Raw genomic sequence first — 19,362 nt, forward strand, 5'->3', positions numbered from 1 at the left:
GGCACATGCAATTGCCTGAAAACCTGAGAATTATTAAATGATATTATTTTAAAACTCTTTATATTTTACTGCACTTGCTAAGGAAAGCGAGATGATGGAAATGGCACCCTGAGTCTTCAGCCCTTCTTTTGTCTGTTATCATGCTACACGGCTTGGGCAAAATCCTGAGCACAAGGGAGGTGCCGGGAGTTTTGCTACTGATCACGCACGGCTTTCACCACACAAACCTCGGAGCTCTGAGAATCAGCCTGTAACAAAGACTGCCAGGCAGCGCTGAGGCTTCCCCGTGGCATGGGAGCTCAAAGGACTGGTGTTGCCTTTACCCCCACAAAGCCTTGAGTCTGTCAACTCAAAAGTATCCTCTTAATATTTTGAGCAAAGACCCTTGCTGTGCTGCCATTTAGAAGATGAAAAACTAACCCTAGCTATCAGTCTGCTGTTCTCATCTTTCTAAACAGTGCTGGTGTATTGAAATTTGCTGTCATATGCTGAAACATACTCTGTTATAAAACATTGCACGTGGCGAATTCCGTTACAATGTTCTTAGAGGAGATTTAGATTCAAGCAAATTGCATCTCCTCATCTTCCTCTGCATCACACCTGAAACCCGTACGAACAAAGACAATGGAAGTAGTATTTTCTCTTTCTGCCAAGGACTTCATCTGTATTCAATGTGTACAAAGTTGCCGCTCAAGTGTAACTCTGCGGGGTTCCACTCTGGACTAGCCGGTTGTCTTTGCTGCAGAGCGAACCATTCAGACGACTATAATTACACTGCACTGACGGGGGTCCAGCCTGAGCTCTTGAGCCACAGCAGCTTTTGAGCAGTTTGCTTGATGGCTAGCAGAGATGTGCTTGGCACGGGGGCTTCTGGATAATCTGGTTTCCTACCGCTGGAGGAAGCGTGTGAGCAGCTGCTGCTGAAGTTGACATTGCTGGCTCACCCCAGAAGCCGGCTGTGTGCCCCACTCGGCTCCGTTGCCCAGCAGGACCTTGTGACAGCCACTGTCATCTCCTGTACATCTCCTATACTCCTCCGCTACACAAAAGGGTAAGGCTATGTACATTTTCCTTGCAGTGAAGCTTGTTCAGGAAATTTCTGCTCTTAACACATTCTCACTACACAGTCCTGCGCAGGGGCAGTTTGATGATGCTGCTAAGGTAGACTGATGGGATGGTCCTGTTACCCCCGCCTTGGCCACACACTGAGGCCATTTCTCTCCTGCCTTCTCTGCATCGCACATGTGATCATTTCCTTTTGTTGTGAGCCAATTTAGGGAACTAACCTGTCAGGAAATAACTCGTTTTCCTAAAGCCAAGCTTTTCTGCCCCCATAGTCCTTGAAACAGGTGACCACGGGATCACACAAGACACAGCGCAAGCAGAAGTGAGGAAGGAATCACGGAGTCAAAAGCTGCACCTTTTGGTATTCACCAAGTTGCACCACAAGTCGTGCTATTTTAGAGGTCCCAAAGTAAACCCAGTCACCAAAATAATCTGGGTTTAAAACCAGAATTGTTTAAACCAGAACCTTTTAGTTATCTAGTTTCCACCACAGCTTGACAAGCTGCCAGCACAACAGGGGCACTAGCGATCGGCAGTGCGGAGGCAGGTGCAGAAACCCATTAACACACCAGGGGAACTGCACACTTGGTCACGCTGCAAAGCTTTGGTAGGTGGCTCACAGACTCAAGAAAATGTTGGTTTCCGCTCACTCGGGGTGAGACTAAGTGTTGCACTAACAGACCTGTAGCTGTGGAATCAGTCCTACCTCCAAATCAAACAATTCCTTCACAGTTCAACCCAGAGTCAGCAAGAAGTGGGGAAAAGAAAATTTTAAAAGCTTCAGTGCAGGGAATCTCTTTGTCATATATGACACACTTGTCATGAATTCAAAGGTGAGAATACCAGGGTGGGGTAGGGGAGTCAAAGTCCTTGTCTCTGCTAGTGATTTTATAGACCAGTCTGCAGCATGGCACTTTTTTCTTTCAGTTCTCAAAGCTACACATAGCATTGGCTGGTGCTTGACTTTGCATGGGTTTTTCCTGAGTCAAATATATATTAAAAAAAAAAAAAGGAAGGTGGAAAAGAAAAACAGGTGTCATTTAAAAGTGGTGAAAGATTAACAGGGATGTCAGTCCAGAGACAGCCAGACCCATGCTTAGGCTTCAGCTTACGGTAACTTTTTTCCAGAGGTGTCATCAAGAGAAAACAACTGCAAATGGGGTTTATCCACCTCCAGTTTCAGCAACATAACATTTACTCACTTCTTACAGATACCAGACAGGTGAGTAATTCACCACTGCACTACTGCACCTCTCTGTCGTCACTGGGTAGCTGCTTACATGAGAAGAAATTGTCCAGCTCTTATTTCAGGGCCAGATCCAAACTTCAGCAAAGTCTTTTTCATTTCCTTCACATAAAGTTCTGTTCTAACACATTAATGACATGTAGCTTAGATGACACGAGAGGTGGAACTCTTCCAAAATACATTCAGTTTCCTGTCAGAAAGTATTGCATGCCTTTGTGCAGGAAATTATAAAATAGAAAATAAACATGTAAATATACCATTTCAACACATTCTCTACATCAAAGCAGACCTGATGTTTTTAATTTCAGCTTTTTGAGGTTTTGTTTTTATAAGTTGCTGGATTTATTTTGTAGCTCCTGTTTATGAAAAGAACTTTAAAAGAGTTATAAATTACAACTATAAAATGAAGAAAAACTACAACTACAAAGTTCTCAAAAAAGGAAATAATGTGAACCCTGTATGTGCAGTCGTGCGGACACACACACAGAAACTTATACATATTTAAGTTAGTGACTGCTGAACCACAGACCACATGCAGAAGAGTAAAAACCACCCATAACCAGATGTGCCACTGTAAATCCCGTATTTTAGGATATATTCTATGAAATCCTCAGTGCGCAGGAAGACGTAAGTTCCCACACTATTAGCAGCAGCGAAATGGATTCCTAGAAAGACCAACTACCTTCACATACCTAAAAATAATCCAAGATCCAACTGGGAGGTATGGCCCTTGTGAAGTAGAGAGAGGGTTTACCGGAGTGAAAACACATGATTTTGAAAACCGTCCAGCATAACACAGAAGTGAGAACAGCAGCAACACATCACTTCAAACCTCCCAACAACCAAAGGGATGCAGAAAAATTTCCACCCTTTCCCACGGAGTTTTGCATAAATACACGAGCGCTGTACTTCGACTGAACACATCAGTGCGTGGCTTGTAGAGCCAAGCAGAGCCAGCGTTTCACTACGAGACAGCACCTTTGAGTTATATTTGAATTTTCCTATGGTAAGAAAGTGTATCGGTGAGCTGCTGGAGCAAAAGGCTTCAGTTCTCTGCTCTGTCTACATCTGAATAGGAAACTCCAATTCAAAAGTTTCCTTCAAGCTACAAAAATAAAGCAAAGCTGTTTCCAAAGAATGGAGATAAAGTCGTTTTGAAAGTCCCTATCCAGCTACAAATGCTCTATGTAAGACTAAATACGTTTTTCACCTTGCAGTATCTCTCACTGATCTAGTAGAGCAAAGTTTGTTGATATTCAGGATTGCAAACCCATCTGTTTATTCAGGCTTTTGTCTGTCAGCAGAGTTTGAAGAGGTCGCTTTGAGAGATCAATTTTTTTTCCTGGGGGTTTCTTCAGAGTTACCACAATTCGTTATTGCGTCTGTTTGGAGGCTTTAATTTGTGGTTTCCAAGATTGCATAACTGCACAGAGAGGTGGTGAGAGGCCCACATTAAGAGTTCAAAATAAGTTTGACAATATAGTAAATATCTACTCAGTAATTTTCCCTGGACTGAGCACCACAGAATGCCAAAAAATTTATTAACCAGGCTAGTGCATGAACATGGCTTTATGAGGACTAGAGCATACATTTCCATTCAGGTGCTAAAATGCTGAATTCCCTTCACTTGCTGTTGACAACAACTACAGACGATGCACCAGGGGGCTGCAAACCAGGCGCCTCATTAGATCGCTCTAAACCAGCCTTTCGGAAACAGATAAAGAAAAAATAAAATGAGATTTTAATTTTGCCTTTTAGTCGGAGTTCTCGTAACAAGTTACATAAAAATGAAGTAAGCCGCCTAGACTCCCATGAGGAGGCTCAGCATTAGTTTTTCCATTTTGCAGATGTTAGACGGGAGGCACGGAGACGTGCACAGTCACATTTGGAGAAGTGCAGGCTGCACCCAGGCAGAGTTGCAGGTCCTCGGGCTCTCTGGAAATCTGCAGCCAGAGACCTGGCATCAGCCACAGGCAGAAACAGCCACCCAGAACCTACACACATATTGAATGCTTGGGTGGCGTGTCCCCAAAGTCAGCACGGCTGGCTCCTGGGTGAGTGGCAGCTGTAGCAGCAGCTCAGGGATGCATGGGTCGCATTTGCATAGCAGAGGGAAGCGTTCAGCATTTTGGACAACTAATATCCCTTTCCAAAGAAGCTGGTGGGGAAATGATGTGCACATTGCAAACTGGGAACCCTGTATCAATGAAGCATCTGTGAGCAGAGCTGCTGTGTTTTGTCTAGGGTCGTGCCTATACACCAAACCAGATTTAAGCACCATACATGTGGGACAGGTCTCCATCTAGTCCAGCAAGAAGGAATTTACGGGCCATAAATTCCTCCTGACTGGGTGAACGCTAAAGGTGGCCAGTCTGTGCTCAGCTCCACGTACTGCAAGCACTTTGCTAACCGACGCATACCCATCCAACTTAAAACCAGCCCTTGCATGTCCACTGTGTGGATAGAACGTAGATCTACTTGACCACGTCTGTGAGGTGACACTTCACTCATCTGTTTAAGGACTTCGCTAAACCTACTCACATGAGAAGCTTGTATTCATACTTCACTCGACGAGAGAAAATAAATGCTGATGCCTTCTCCAGGGTCTCTGTAAGCAGGCATCTGCTCACCGGGTGCTGCAGGACCCCCAGTAAAGAGGGGGACATCGCAGAGGCAGTGATCTCTTGCTGCCTCCACTATCCACGCTGCCCACCCATCGTGCAACACGCCGCGGCACCGCCCGAGCCCCAGCTCCGCGGCACGGGAGAGCGCGCCCATGGCTGAGCTGGCAGGTGAAGCCCGGGGATCACATGGCCGGGATGTGACAATGACCCCCGGGAGCAGGGCGGCTGCCCCGCCCAGCTCGGCGTCGAGCGCGGCCGAAGAGCCCCGCTGCAGCGCGGCCGGGCTCCGCCTTCACACCCCGGCGCACAGCTGCAACCCCGAGGCCAGCCCGGCCCCGCAGCCTCCTGCAGCCCCGGGCTCCCCGCCGTGACCCTGATTCCCGAGGGCCCTCGCAGCGGGGGGAGGCCGGTGACCTCACCCAGGGGGAGACCGCCGCTCTGGGGACGCCCCCTCCGGCTCGGGCTCCGGGGTTGGGGGGCGGGGGCACGGACACCCCGGCCCGGGGGGGCGGCAGGGCCCCGCGGCTCCCCGCCGCCACAGCCGCGCCGCGGCGGCTTCTCGGGCAACAGCTACCCCTAGCGGCCGGAGCGTCGCCCGCGCCCCTCCTCCGCCGCGGGGCAGCGCCCGCCGGCCCGCGCCCACCTGGCAAACCCCCGCGCCGGGGCCCGGGCCGCCGGCCGTGGGGCGAGGGGCTTCCCGCGGGTTGGGGCAGCGGCCGCCTCCCGTCCCGTCCCGCCACCGCCGCCGCGGCGGGAGGATGCGGGCGAGGCGGGTCCAGGGGTTCGAGTCCCGGGTGCCCCCGGGGTGTAGCGGGGCGGAGGCCGTGCCCTGGGGCCACCGGGCTGGCGGGGCGGGGAGGGGAGGGAGGCGCAGGGGAGGGACGAAGAAGGAGGCGCGGGCGGCCCGTCCCTGTCACCTGCAGGCGCTGCCGGGACGGCCCCAGCCCCCGCTCCCGCTGCCGCTCCGGCTCGGCGGCGGCCCCGCGCTCGCACAGCCCGGAGCCGCGCCTGGCCGGGCCAGGGCACGAACTGCGCCTGTTGCATTGTCCTTGGCGGGGCTGCTTGTGAGCGTCTGCCGCTATCAGCGGCCGGGGACCCCGGCGGTGCCCTATCTCGGACTCTCTGCTGGTGCCTGATAGCAGCTGCTCCCTGCTTCGTTGCACGTCCCTCGCAGCCCCCGCCGGGGCTCTCTCCCCTTTTGTCTGTGTATTTTTAGGTCATTAGAGTGGAGGGGTAGGTAATCCCCAGGCTCAAGTTCCAGAGGGGCGGGTTCTGGCCGGAGGTGGAGTCACTTTTCATTTAAATCCCTGACTATAAAATGGGCTTAAAGAGAAGCGGGATCTCAGCTGTGCTGCACAGACCCCGGGAAGCAGGGTGCGTGGGGGGCCCCAGGCAGCCAGCGCCCTACAGCACGAGCCGCTGCGATGCTCCACTCCCTTGGCGTTCACACCTTGCAGCTGCTCACCCAGGCGGCCGCCTGCATCTTCCTCTTCCCCCGCTTCCTGCTCACCGCCGTGATGCTCTGGCTCCTGGATTTTCTGTGCATTAGGAAGAAGATGCTGATGATGCCCACGGCAGAAGAGGTGGCCAGTGCCAGCGAGGGGCCGCCCCCCGACGACCCCCCGGTCTGCGTGTCCGACTCCAACCGCATGTTCACGCTGGAGTCGCTGAAAGCCGTGTGGCACGGGCAGAAGCTGGACTTCTTCAAGTCGGCGCACGTGGGCTCCCTAGCCCCCAACCCCGAGGTGATCCAGCTGGACGGGCAGAAGAGGCTCCGCATCCTCGACTTCGCCCGTGGCAAGAGACCCCTCATCCTCAACTTCGGCAGCTGCACCTGACCCCCATTCATGGCCCGCCTGAGGTCCTTCCAGCGCTTGGCCGCGCACTTCGTGGACATTGCTGACTTCCTGCTGGTCTACATCGAAGAAGCACACCCCTCCGACGGCTGGGTCAGCTCGGACGCAGCCTACAACATCCCCAAGCACCAGTGCCTCCAGGACAGGCTGCGGGCAGCTCAGCTGATGAGGGAAGGGGCGCCCGATTGTCCCCTGGCCGTGGACACCATGGACAATGCTTCCAGCGCCGCCTACGGTGCCTACTTCGAGAGGCTCTACGTCATCCAGGAGGAGAAGGTGATGTACCAGGGAGGCAGAGGACCAGAGGGCTACAAGATCTCGGAGCTGAGGAGCTGGCTAGACCAATACAAAACCCGGCTCCAGAGTCCCAGCATGGTGGTCATCCAAGTGTAAAAAGGACCTGGCAAAATTGAAGGGGTGGAGAGGCGAGGGGAGGGCGGGAGGAGAGGTGGGGAGGGAGAAGGCACTGCGACGGGGATGGCAGGAGCTGTCTTCCCCGGGGACACTCGAAGGAGGCTGCTGTGGGAGCTTTGGAGGAAGATGTGCCATAGTCCTTTCTCTATTCAAATCATGTTGATTTGCCAGCCACGCTCTGTCAATACTGTATTTCCATGTGCGTTTTGTAAATAACTCTCTCCCCCCCCCCTTTTTTTTTGAGAAGCGTTTACTATTTTTTAAGGAGGCTCTCTTCCTACGGGATCTGTTCCCATCTGCGTGTGTGCGCGGGTGTGCGTCTGAAAAGTTGTGTACAAGTGCTCCGTGCTGCCTAGCAAGTGCTAACTGGGATTTCTAGTATTTCTTTGTGATGACCGATTTTGAAATGGGTTTCTTTAATGCCAGGAAATCGCGTCTGATGTTGTCAAGTACTAGAACTGCCAATAGCCAGAGGTGAACGGAATGTCCTATTTATGTGGGGGGGGGTTTTGTAAGACGTTCGTTCACCTTTTTTTTTAATGAATTTTTTTAAATAATAAAGGTTGAGTAAATACACGTCTAACCTTGACTGTCTTTCTCTGTCTTCAGACTGCTACACTCACTTTCCCTTTTGCCTGCCTCGCAATATCCTCCCCGCAGCCGAGGAGGGGAAGGTGAAGCGGCAGGCGGGAGAGGATGGGCTGCTGGGGGCTCGAGGGCGGCGACGGGCTCTCGCTCGGCGGCGGCAGGAGCGCGCCCCGCCCGCGACCCGAAGGACAAGGGTGGGTACTGGATGTCCCCAGGGGAAAATCCAGACCTCCGGGTCTCCCGGGGCAGAGAGCACCGCGGTGGCCCCAGAGGCCGGCCCGGAGGACTGTTCGCTCCCTCTCTGATCCCGGAGAGCCGCCCCCGGGGTCGAGCCCTGGTAGGGCGAAGGTGCAGGGCTCGCCGGCGCCGAGCAGGCAAGTGAATCCCGGCCAAAAAAACAGGCGGGGGAAAGCCATCCTGGCCGGGAGAGCTGCCCCGCCGAGGACGCCCCGTCGCGCAGACGGTGACGGAGCCCGGCCGGGGACAGTGCGACCCGCACCTGCGGCGAGGCGAGGCCGGCCCCGCCGAGAGACGGCGGCTGCGGGGCTCGGGCAGGAGGGGAGCGCCCAGCCCGACGGTGCGAGTCTCACACCAACCACACCCCGGGGGTCGGCAGCTGCCTTTCAAAGGGTGAGGCGTGCCAGAGCTCGCTCCCGCAGAGCCCGACAGGTGAAGCCCCGCGTGGGGAGCATCCCGCAGCCTCCGCAGGAGCTGTGCAAAGCCGCCCAGAAACAGCGGGTCCTAAGCACCTCCCGTTGTGCCTCTGAACGCCTCCTTGTCCTCGATCGCAGCAGGACAAGGCGTCCGGGCTGTTCGGTCCCTCACGAAGTTTTGGAAAGGGGTGCACCGCCCGAGGGGAAGGTAAACTGGGGACGCCAAGTCGCGCCCGCAGTACTATAAGCTAAACCTGCGGAAAGCTGTTTGGAAGGGCGTTACAGCCCTTGTCTGTGACAGTGTTCCTCTGACCCCGCAACGTTCCTGCCCTTCAGCATTCACGGTTTATATCAGCTCGTGTAACCGCTCCCACCGCTGCCTCCCAAGAAAAGCAGCACCGTGCGGTATCTCACAGTTAAACCAGAGGCCCCGACTCTGTTCCCAGGTCCCCGGCGCCCCGTCCTCGGCGGGAGTGCGACGCCCCTGGAAATCGGGCCGCTTTAGCTGAGGTGTTAAAAGATCCGGCTCAGGTGCCCGTCTGGGACTTCCCGATCCGTCTGGCCGCGCAGCCTGCTCCGCCGGCCCCTAAAATCCCTCAGCACTTCGCCTTTCCACCGTCCCTCTCGAGTGGGCGTCCCGCCGGCTTCCCGCCGCACCGGGCTCGGGGCTGCACCGGCTCCGCCCGGCTCGGGCACCTCCTGTGATGCTGGGCGGTGAGGCTAGAGCCTGAGGTGAGCTTGCTTCTCCCAACTGAGCGTTGTTCGCTTAACTCATCGCCCTCGACGAAGCCCCGGAGAACCTCCGCGGCAGCCCCAGCAGGGCAGGCTGCGGCGGGACATCATCCCGCTTCTCCCGACGCGGGCACCGCCCGCTCAGGCGCGGCTGCGGGCGCCGCAGGCTACGGAGAGGCAAAGGTGTTAGTGCCTGAGCCACTTCCACCCACCGTCCGTGCCTTTCGCCTGGCAAACGGGAGCAGCGGCCTCGGCTCCCTCCCCGCGACCCCACGCGGGACGCACCGCGCTTCTCCGCGGTCCCAAACCGCCCAGCAGCAGCAAACCCGGTTGCCGTATGCCTGGGAGCGGCGACGCCCCGCTCCCTTTGAACGTTGTTGCCGGCAAGGAAGGAACCCAAGTCACGTTGGCACATCCAGAAGAAGGGGAGAAGAGATGGGGCAAGCGCTCACACCGGGCTCCAGGGACCAGCAGAAGGTGTTGCACTTCTGTCAGACCCGGCTCCCGGCGTCGCCGTGTCCCCGCTCCCCGCAGTGCCTCTCCCAGCCCCACGGGTGTCGCGCCGTGAAAACCAAAGGTAGCGGAGCTCTTGCAAGCCCCCCTCAGAAGGCCGCCGTGAAGGACCGTCTCACGCCGCCCCAAGGGCAGGGCGGTGGGTGCCCCCCGTGCCACCCCGCTGCCCGCAGCCGCCGGTGCCAGCCCGAGCCCCACCGAGTGCAGGCGGCGGAGAAGCCCCAGGCAGAGCCGGGTCACTGGATAGCGCTCAGCTCGGCTCCCTGAGCCGTGCGAAGGCCGGAGCTGATGCCCGGGGCACCAGCACCCACCAGGCCCTCGGTGGGGGTCAGGGGCCGTACGGCTCCGCGCCCACCCTCGAAGCCGGCACCGGGTCAGCCGAGGTCGCTCGGGCCGCAAGGGCCGGCTCCATCTACGCCATAACTTTTTTTTTTTTTTTTTTTTCACTCCACAGCTTAGTTGCTTAGTGTTCTTTACAATAAAACCCTTATTTGCTTTCTCACCTCGTTATCTCTTTTTCCTATCCGCTCTTGGCATGCTTTGGTTGTAATCCTAAATTACGGGCAACCCCCGGGCACTTCCCCACCCCCGCCCGGCCCCCAGGACATTTTCCGGTCAAAGGGACAGAAATTATTACTGTCCTTACTTGGCTTCTAATAGTTACAGAAACAGTTTCATCTTTACTTTCTGCTACTAGCAGATTTTAGTCAAAGGCTATCAGAGGTCAGGATTTTTTTTTTTTACTAAGTAAGACAGCTTTCTAAAGCTACATTTCTCCTTTAAACCGAACAAAGAGCTCTTATTTATCATTTTCCCTTTAATCAGCAGCAGAAGAAAAATTTGCCGTGAAAACCAGGAATCCCTGAAAGACATCACACTTTTCCTTTGCACAAATCAAAGTTATCTGCTCCTATTATATCCTTCACTTAAAATGAACCATAAGCCTCCATCCCACTGAGCTTTCTCGGGGACACTTGTTTAGCACAGACGAGAACAATAGCTTCACATCTGAAGAGCCCAGGGTGTCAGAAGCCTCTCTGGCTGATACAGAATACTGAGAAACGTCCTATCTTTAAAACTCATTTTACTGCCTTTCCACCTCCCTAGTGCACGACAAACAAAAGTCAGAGACCAGCAAAGGGATATATCAGAGAGAGATCTGAGTGGTGATTACGTGTTCTGTCAATAATTAATTGGATTATGTCCTCAGCATAATTACATACAGTCCTCTAGCCAGGAGGGGAAAAGAAAGAAGGAAGTTGTGGTGTGGTCAGAGGGGGATCTCAGGACATGGTTCTAGTCATTAAAAATGTGATGTAACATTGCAGTCTGGTGTATTCTGAGGCACAAATGGGGAAACACAAACAAAACCATCTCCTAAAATATTATTTGCTTTACAGTGCGGAGACAGCAAAAGCACTTGCTTTCATTAGTTGTGTTCATTCCTACTTTCTGCTGGGGATTTAAAGGTGTTTTATGATGAAAAGACCACAGGTCTCACTCATTTGACCTATAAGCTATATGTTGTAGGTTTTGTATTGTTCACCACATACTAAGTGACTAAATTTGATATTTCTGATGTTTGAAATAAAAATTAAAATCAGTCCAGAAATTAAAATCAGTCCAGAAGAGCATCGTGTATCCAATACAAATCTAGAAATGGCACATTCTAAGAATCTTGCAAGCAAATTCTTGTTCTGACACTAATTTTTATGTACTTCTTCCAGTCATAAGGGAGATCATCATATCATTATTAATTTATTATTTACTAAGAGCTGTTAGGAGTGCTCTTTTGGGACACAAATGCAAGAAAACAAAGGGCTTGATTCAGTTCTCACACAAGTTTTGCACTGGTGTAACTTCAATGACACGGATGTAGTCACTTCAGAACCACCTGGGTGTAATTATGAACAAAATCTGGGCTATTGCACTTCCTTTGCTTTCCTAATGGTTCAAAACCTCTCTTTTTCTACAGCTCGCTGCGGAAGACAGGCAGCTGTTTGAATACAGAGCTCAAAAATGATTTTCAAGTTCCTCATCACTGTCAGTGCCAGTGTCCTAAATCCTGCCAGAATTTAGCTATGTCAGCATATTTCCTCACCGTTCTGTGCCCTCCCTACAGCGCAAGAGTTGTAAACCCCACCAGTACGTGCTCTCTTCCACTTGTTAAGGCACATCCTCTGAGTGTCTTGAGCTTTAGATCAGGTAGCTTTTCATTTTAAATGTTTTTAAGCATCCAGCTGCCAAAAGGAATTTGACATCTGCTTCCTTCTTCGCAAATTTCTCTTTTCAGACAAATTCTTGATGATGCCTCTTGGAAAGGGGATCATTTATGACCTCCACTTAATTGACTACTCCAAGTATTTCTCATCTTCTTGGTCTTCCACCTGCTTCTTCTGAGATTTTGGAAGTGGTTTACAGTGGTAAATACACTAACAATCAACGGCCAAAAACATCTTAAGCAGAACAGTAAGCAGTATTCAGTACTTCCTGCGTGAAAACACATTACAGAACAAGGTTAAAATCCTTCAGCTAATATGTTTTGTATAAGAATTCTTCTGAGGGTATGATGTTTATGCTCACAGAAGTAAGAATCCCTCAGCATGGTCCATGGAGTTTCTGCATCCATCAAACACAGAAGATCAGGTCTACCTGATACTTCCTTTCTCTTTTCCAAGTTAATAGCTTCTTCTTGACTTTGCTCATGGAAGCATTTGTTTCCATTTCCTTTCAAGTAATAAATATCCTCCATTTCAAAAGGACCTTTAGGACATGGCCAGATGAGGTAGGGCAGTTTAACATCCCACACATCAATGCCCCAGTGCCCAGAGTTACCCTGACACAGAGGTGATCCCTGCATATCTGATCCAGATAACATCCAAGAGCTTCAATCCTTACTGGAGACATTCAAGGATGAATTGGCACAGGGGCCCTGGCAGAAGGGGATCCCATTATCCATTATACAGTAATGGGCACTATAATGAACAATAAACATATTTAAATTTTACTGAAACCCCTAGCAATTAGGGTAAGCACCATGGTAAAACTTTCTCTTCTGTCCATCTTCTCCATCTCACCTTCTCAGGTTTATAAAGTGACTTGTGCTTGAGCAGTCTGCATTTGTCTGGACTTTCACATCTATTCCAAAGCACTCCAGGTGTGATTTGTAGGGTCATATTTCTATTTCCTTCTTGAGTCTTGCTTTTCTTGCCTGAAGAGTCAGTCAGGATGTACATCTCTTGCAGCAGCCAAAACTCAGTATACTTATTCAATCACTCCAGGTTATCAGGCACAATTCCTCAAATTATGTGCCACACTGTGGAATTTAAATGAGGTCTCCCAGCACAGGACCTCACTTCAAGCATCAAAAACTTGAAAAATGATGTGTTGAAACATCTTTCAGAGTTTTTTCAGAGCTCATAGAACTTCAGAAGCATAATTATGCCAAAGACATACTTACTACCAAAGATCTGATAGTGGAAATAATTTCTAAGAATAAAAATCATTACATAACCTAAGGATAAACTTTAACACATTTGTTTATGAAACACTACATTTTATTAAGTTATACATTAAATTGAAAGGTGTATGTCATGACTTTTTAAAAGGGAAGAGACTCCCCTTCAGGGACCATCCTGAAGAAATTCTGGAAGTTGCACAATTCAGTACAAGAAAACAAAAATTTTAGTTATTTGATCACTTACCATTTGTGATGAAGAACAACAAGGACAGAATAGGGCGCAAGGCTGCTGTCAACCGGATTTGCAGCACATGGACACAGAGAACATACTGTGCTACTAACACACAGACACATGCATACAATTGCAAACAGAGATCAAAATTAGTCCAAAGTGGTTTTGGAACATTTGAAAGGGAGAGGCAGGGAGTTGTGCATTTTATAAAATGAAATATTTATTTCAAAAAGTGATAATTATACAAAAATTTAAGCAAATTACAAAGTTCATTTCTATTTCTTCTAAGTGGAACACATCCATTGCACATTTGCCAGTGAATAACTAACAGTTCTGGGCAAATAGAAAGTATTAGATGGAACTCGGTTGTTTTTTTTCTTCTATTTCATTTTTTTTCCCTTTTATTTCCTTCCCTAGAATAATTATGGAATAATTATGCTGAGCTCCACTTTTTTATGTTTATGCAAATCTATAGCTTTTTTAGTTAACATCTACCTGACTGATATATTTCTGTTACCAATTAATCTATCATGACATCAAGCTAAGTCAATGGTTCTATTTATCTGATTAGCACAAAGGTGTGGTAAGCAAAAGCTAGAAAAGAATTTACAATACATGGAACCATTCCCCAGAACTGACCTGCAAGCCGTCTCCTGTTCCCATGAGATGTCTTCACTTGATTCACTCAGCTGAAATAATTCCATAAATTATCTACTGGGAGGAACAGAATGGAAGAAAAAAATGTGTCACTGATCTCGCTTTTCATTTTTTTACTGACTGGACTTGAAAGTCCTCAGTCACATCATCATAAAACACAAAGAGAGGTTTGGAGAAACTCAGTAGAGACTTACCAGTAGAACTGAAACATATGGGTATGTACTACAGAAATACATCTGTGTTTCCTACAGTTGGGTAGGAAGCTATCCAGGGGGATGCATATTTGCACTTCTACAGATGCTGCTGGAAGCTGGGAAGATCTTCTTTGTCTTTTACCGTATCTTCTGTGTTACTATGAACCCACTTTGGAAACTTTTTGTTACTAAATCTCATCCTTAGAAAAAGGACTTGTCAAAAAGAAAGATCAGATTTTATTTATCTTTCTAGTTATTGAACATGCTCACTGACGCACAACTCACTTCCAGATCTGTCAGGCTTCTCTTGCTCAATGCAGTAAGACATGCTCCATGGGCCAGTGGATGGGGGAGAAGCTGTGGAGCACAGAGGGCTCTGAGCAAGACGGGAGCACTGCGTTGAGGATGCATGAGATAAGGCCCAGACTGGGGGTGATGAAAAGAGGGAGATGGTTGTCTATTGCCCATGCACAGTACCGACAGATATGTCCAGCTAAATATTGTCTGTGAAACCTGGTACTATTTTTAATGCCAGGTGAGCAATCAGAGCATCATTGCAATTCCCATGTCATTCATTTTTAGACGATGGATGTGTCATCGTTGTAAAATGTAATTTGGGTTTTTTTTTTTGAAAAGAAACCAACACTTAAGCCATACTTTTGAGCAAGTCAAAAGATACCCAAGGGTATGACTGCCTTGTACGCTGCTCTCTTTAATAAGGCCAAGGAAAAGCATCACTGGATGGGATCATAATCAACTGCTGCTTTAATGCAGACAATCGAAGAAGGTTCTTCACTGATGGTTGTAAATTCATCATTAAAGATACCACTCAGAGTCATTTGGCATGACATTTTTTATGCACAGAACAGAAAAGTGCAGTATTAGCTCCTGAGTGATTGGATGAGTTGTACATCCATTAATGGGCATATCAGAAAATGTTTCCCAGCTTTGACTTATCTCCTACACAAACTGAGATGATGCAGATTGTCTTGCTGTTGTTTACTCAAATTTTTGGTGCATTTTTTTTCATTCTGTCCAAGATGATATTACTTTGAGAACCCACCATCATCATGCATTGTAGATTCTACGGCGGGCTCTGAGATCACAACAATCTGGCTGTGTTCACATATTATGAAATCTACAGGATGACAGGCATTATGAGAGCAAATTAGTAGCACTAATCCTATAACTGTTACACATTTCTCACTTTGCTGCTGTGGGAAATGAGGGAATTGGTAGATCATCAGACCAGGAAAGCTGGACAAATTTTTGATTGAATGTTTTATCCACTCGAGTTGTTGGTTCAACCTAGCTAAAACCCAAGTGCCAGCCACCTGAAAACTGCAAAATTATTCCAATAAGAATTCATTAAAACATAAAAACATTGAAAGTAAAAACTAAAAAAAAAAAAACCACTATAGTCATTTTCATAATAGACAACCCTTTTCCTTTAAGATATTTCATTTCTAAATATAACTAGACTGAACTTTGCAGAAAAAAAAATACATAGAAAGAAATGAAAAGTTTCCTTTTCCATTTTGGCCAACTCAAAAATCTACATTTTCCTGTCATACAAGTGGAATAAAATATATATTATTCAAATTCCCTGCTCTATAGTATTTCTTCCTGTTCATTAATTGTTCATGAACTGGTTATGACCTGTTAATCTATTCTTTATCCATACACTTAATCAATTAAATTATGTGAACAATTTTCAGCCAAGAACATATAAAAAAATTGTTCACCTAGGGTATTTATTTAACCATGATATATGACCATCACCTACACAAATGTTGTCGTATTCGCACCCCTGCTGGATGTATGATTTTTCTTTTCAGAGAGGAAGTACCAAATATCAAGTCATGGCATTTCTCAGATGTGACTTTTCAGATGAATAATCGTTAAATGTTTAAAAGATACATGAAGTTTCTATTTAGACAGCAGCATTATTCACCTTTAAGCCGTCAATACATTTTCAGTGCTCTGAACCAACATATTTTAGTTAACCATATGCACAAACTATAGATATAGTTTACAGGAGACACTGTAAGAGTGCTCTTAAAATAAAAGTGCCTAGATTTCAGTATTTAGGCCTCCAGTATAAACAATATCTTTTTCCCCTGTAAGTGCTAGTGAGAATTCAATCATGGATAGTTAGGACACTCACTTAAAGGAGGAGGTTCTGGTACAAGCCCAGACCACGTTCATGGATCTGAACCCAGAGTGCCCATGTCCCTGCCAATGTCACAGCCCGTGAAACACATAAACCATTTCCTGGGAACTTTAGGTGAACTGATGCTGATCAGCACTCGTGGGGGATGGTGGAAGAAAGATGGCTCACTTCCTAGCGAAGACTCTTATTTAGAATATAAAATAGGTATGCTACAGTATCAAGTAAAAATCAGGTGCATGCCCTAACTGTGCGGCTACTATTTAATTCCAGATAATTGTCATTCTTATTTATTTTATTCTGACCAGAAAGTCTACTCAGACCTGACAAACCTTCCCAATGAAAATTTACTTTTGCCCAATATACTCGCTCATAAAATAGCTGAATTTACCAGAAATTTACTCTCCCCACCCCCCAAGCAAAAAGAAGTTTCATTCAAAAGTTTCAGACCAGCTCTAGGATAGACTTTCAGAGTCGCATGTAAATGCTTTAATTGTCTAATTGGCCAACATGTTTACATATCCTCCCCTGCTGTGCATATGACCAAGCATTGTGTAGGCAGGCATGCTGGTCAATAAAATTTCAAAAAGCAGTGAAACATTCCCATCAGTGCAAGCAACAGTTCTCAGTATAAATAATTGTCTTGTCATCTCTCCCCAGGCTCATTCGCTTCCCTTTCTTTCTCTCTCGCCTGCACTTCCTTAGAGATGTTCTTTCTCCGTCAACATAGCCCCATGTTACTTCTCTGCAGCTCTGCTGCCCTCCATTCTGAAATCTGGCATTACAGTGAAACTTCCAAGAATTCCATTCTCTGAAGCATTATGAGTCACACTGTAGTCTTCAGCAATATTTTTAAAACACCAATGTTTTTTTAATCACTCTTGAGACCCACAGAAGAAAGTAAGGATATTATCTTGCTAACTTACAGTCGTGGTTGTTTTTTCTATTGCCACCCACACTCTCTCATCTTTCTCCAGATACTCTGCTCCAGTCTCTCAATAGTGCAGGCATATGGTATCAAAGCATGCCAGAGTCTGACTTCAAGTTTTAGTCATTTTTCTTCCTGTAAAAAGGATGGAGGGACATTAAGCCCATGACCACTTAAGAGCTTCCTTTATGTAACAGTTTTATCAGGATTTAAACCATAACAAATGAAGTGCATATTGTACCATAAGACTAACAGAGGAACATCAGATCTGAGGCATAATCCATCATATCTGAATACCAGCAATGAGATGTGTCTGGCATGTCAGAGGCAGCAGAGAATTCGTTTGTGCAACAGTGAACATAGGAAGGGGAGAATTCCTGCCTGCTCCTTGCAGTGATTTCCAAAATAGCCTTGTAACAGAGGAGTTAGCTGTCTTTAGGAGCTGTACTTCTAAATACTGTCCGTGATAATAAAAATATAAATCTTTATTCTACTATTTGAAGATCTTTCCATTTTAACAAGAAAAAAAAAAGAAGAGAAACATTACTGAGATATGGTAAAGTTAACAGTTCAGTTTCATTTTCTTGTGCGTGAGGGATGAGGCAGCTTGTATTACAAAACAGTTATTTGCAGCTTAGGATAGAAGTTCCACAAATTGCTGTTATCTGCCCTGCAGATGCTCATGTGACACACAGAATAAATATACCTCAAGGTAAGCACATAACACTGGACAATGGGTTCTTCAATAAAGAAGATCCCTAAAGACAGCAGTTATCTGAGCTTCTGTAGAGATCAGCTTCTTGCATGAAGCATTCGAGGATGACTGGCTGCCCCATGACAGTCTTTAGAAAAAGCTGCCAGGAAATAGGAAGATGAAGAGACCTAGATTTCAAATTACCAGCTGATCATATGAAGAAAGTGCACTCTTCGGTCTCAGAAGTTACTGAAAAGCGGTCAGTGAGCTTGCCTCTGCAGGAGATGTTTGAGAGAACTGTGAAAATAAACACATCATTGAGAAATGGAGGTAGGATGAGTGAGATTTGCTTAAGAAAAGGCGAGAACAGTGCTAAGTGAAATAGAAAAGAATCCATATTAAATAGTAGCATTAATGCAGCAAGCCAGGAAGCTACGAGTGATCAAGACTCCTCAAGAATCAAAGTTAGGTGAGGGGTTTTATACACACACATGCATATGTTTGTTTGTCTGCATAAAATAAAGCACAATCACATTGAAACCGCTCATTTTACATCCAGCTTCTATAGGGCTCTTCTGTCTCACTGCCTCATATCCAGAAGTATGGAAAAGCAATAAACTTGCCTTTCATTTTAGTAGAATTGTGCTCCTACTCTACGTATCTTTAAGAAAACCTAGCCAATTTCTTAAATTTGATTGTGCCAATCCTAAGCTTTTGGAGGATACTGTAACTACCAGGCAAAAATGTTTAAAAATTGTTTTGTTCACTATACTTTTTCCAAGATTACAAATAAAAATATCATTTTCTAGGACATAGGGCCAAAATACTAGCACAGTTGCCTAATGTTAAGTTTTTCAATCCATATTTAGTCTCCCTAGTGTCAGTAAAGTTGTTATACCTCAGTGACAGATATCCACAAATCTCAGGGAATGGCTGTGAGATCCAACCCAGCTGAACATCCAACTATTTATAAACTCACTATCATTACAGATTCAGGAACCTATTTAAATACAGACAACTAGTTTTGAACACTGTAGCAGTGATGGGCAAAGACGTTTGGTAACTGCTGATGTCATTGATCAGTTGTAGAGATTTCAGTTTTTCACCAAAGCTGTTGTTCTCAAACAAGCAGTTCTTTAAGCCCTTTCTGTTTCATCATTTTGCACTACTTCTAAAAAAAAGAATATCACCATCTTTTCTGAACCCTCATCGCTGAGATTTCTTGCCCTGGACAGAACAGGACGCAGTGGACTTTACAAACAACCTCTGGTCTGGGCAGCACACGTCAGGCTTAGCAAAGCGAACGTCATCAGTCAAAGATCAATAGCTGAAATTT

At 47.4% G+C, this 19,362-nt stretch overlaps 1 protein-coding gene and 1 long non-coding RNA gene across 3 annotated transcripts in view; one reads left to right on the forward strand and one right to left on the reverse strand.

The window, feature by feature from the left end:
• LOC136101764 (uncharacterized) overlaps positions 1–19,362 on the reverse strand; it is an 82,660-nt gene that overhangs the window by 19,370 nt on the left and 43,928 nt on the right. Inside the window, exons 2-4 of one of the 2 annotated variants that reach the window (XR_011739193.1) lie at positions 18,231–18,323; positions 17,331–17,467; positions 14,023–14,097 (exon numbers count right to left, since the gene is read on the reverse strand). This is a non-coding gene — a long non-coding RNA (uncharacterized lncRNA). Of the gene's footprint in view, positions 1–13,395; positions 14,098–17,330; positions 17,468–18,230; positions 18,324–19,362 lie in introns of both variants that reach the window. The other variant, XR_011739192.1, reaches the window with a different exon arrangement.
• DIO3 (iodothyronine deiodinase 3) lies at positions 6,164–7,788 on the forward strand. The gene has a single exon (XM_065839470.2). It carries the CDS (start codon positions 6,360–6,362, stop codon positions 7,182–7,184), a length of 825 nt encoding a protein of 274 aa, XP_065695542.1. The 5' UTR covers positions 6,164–6,359; the 3' UTR covers positions 7,185–7,788.

Source organism: Patagioenas fasciata, chromosome 5 (genome assembly GCF_037038585.1).
Source record: "Patagioenas fasciata isolate bPatFas1 chromosome 5, bPatFas1.hap1, whole genome shotgun sequence".
Lineage (NCBI taxonomy): Eukaryota > Metazoa > Chordata > Aves > Columbiformes > Columbidae > Patagioenas > Patagioenas fasciata.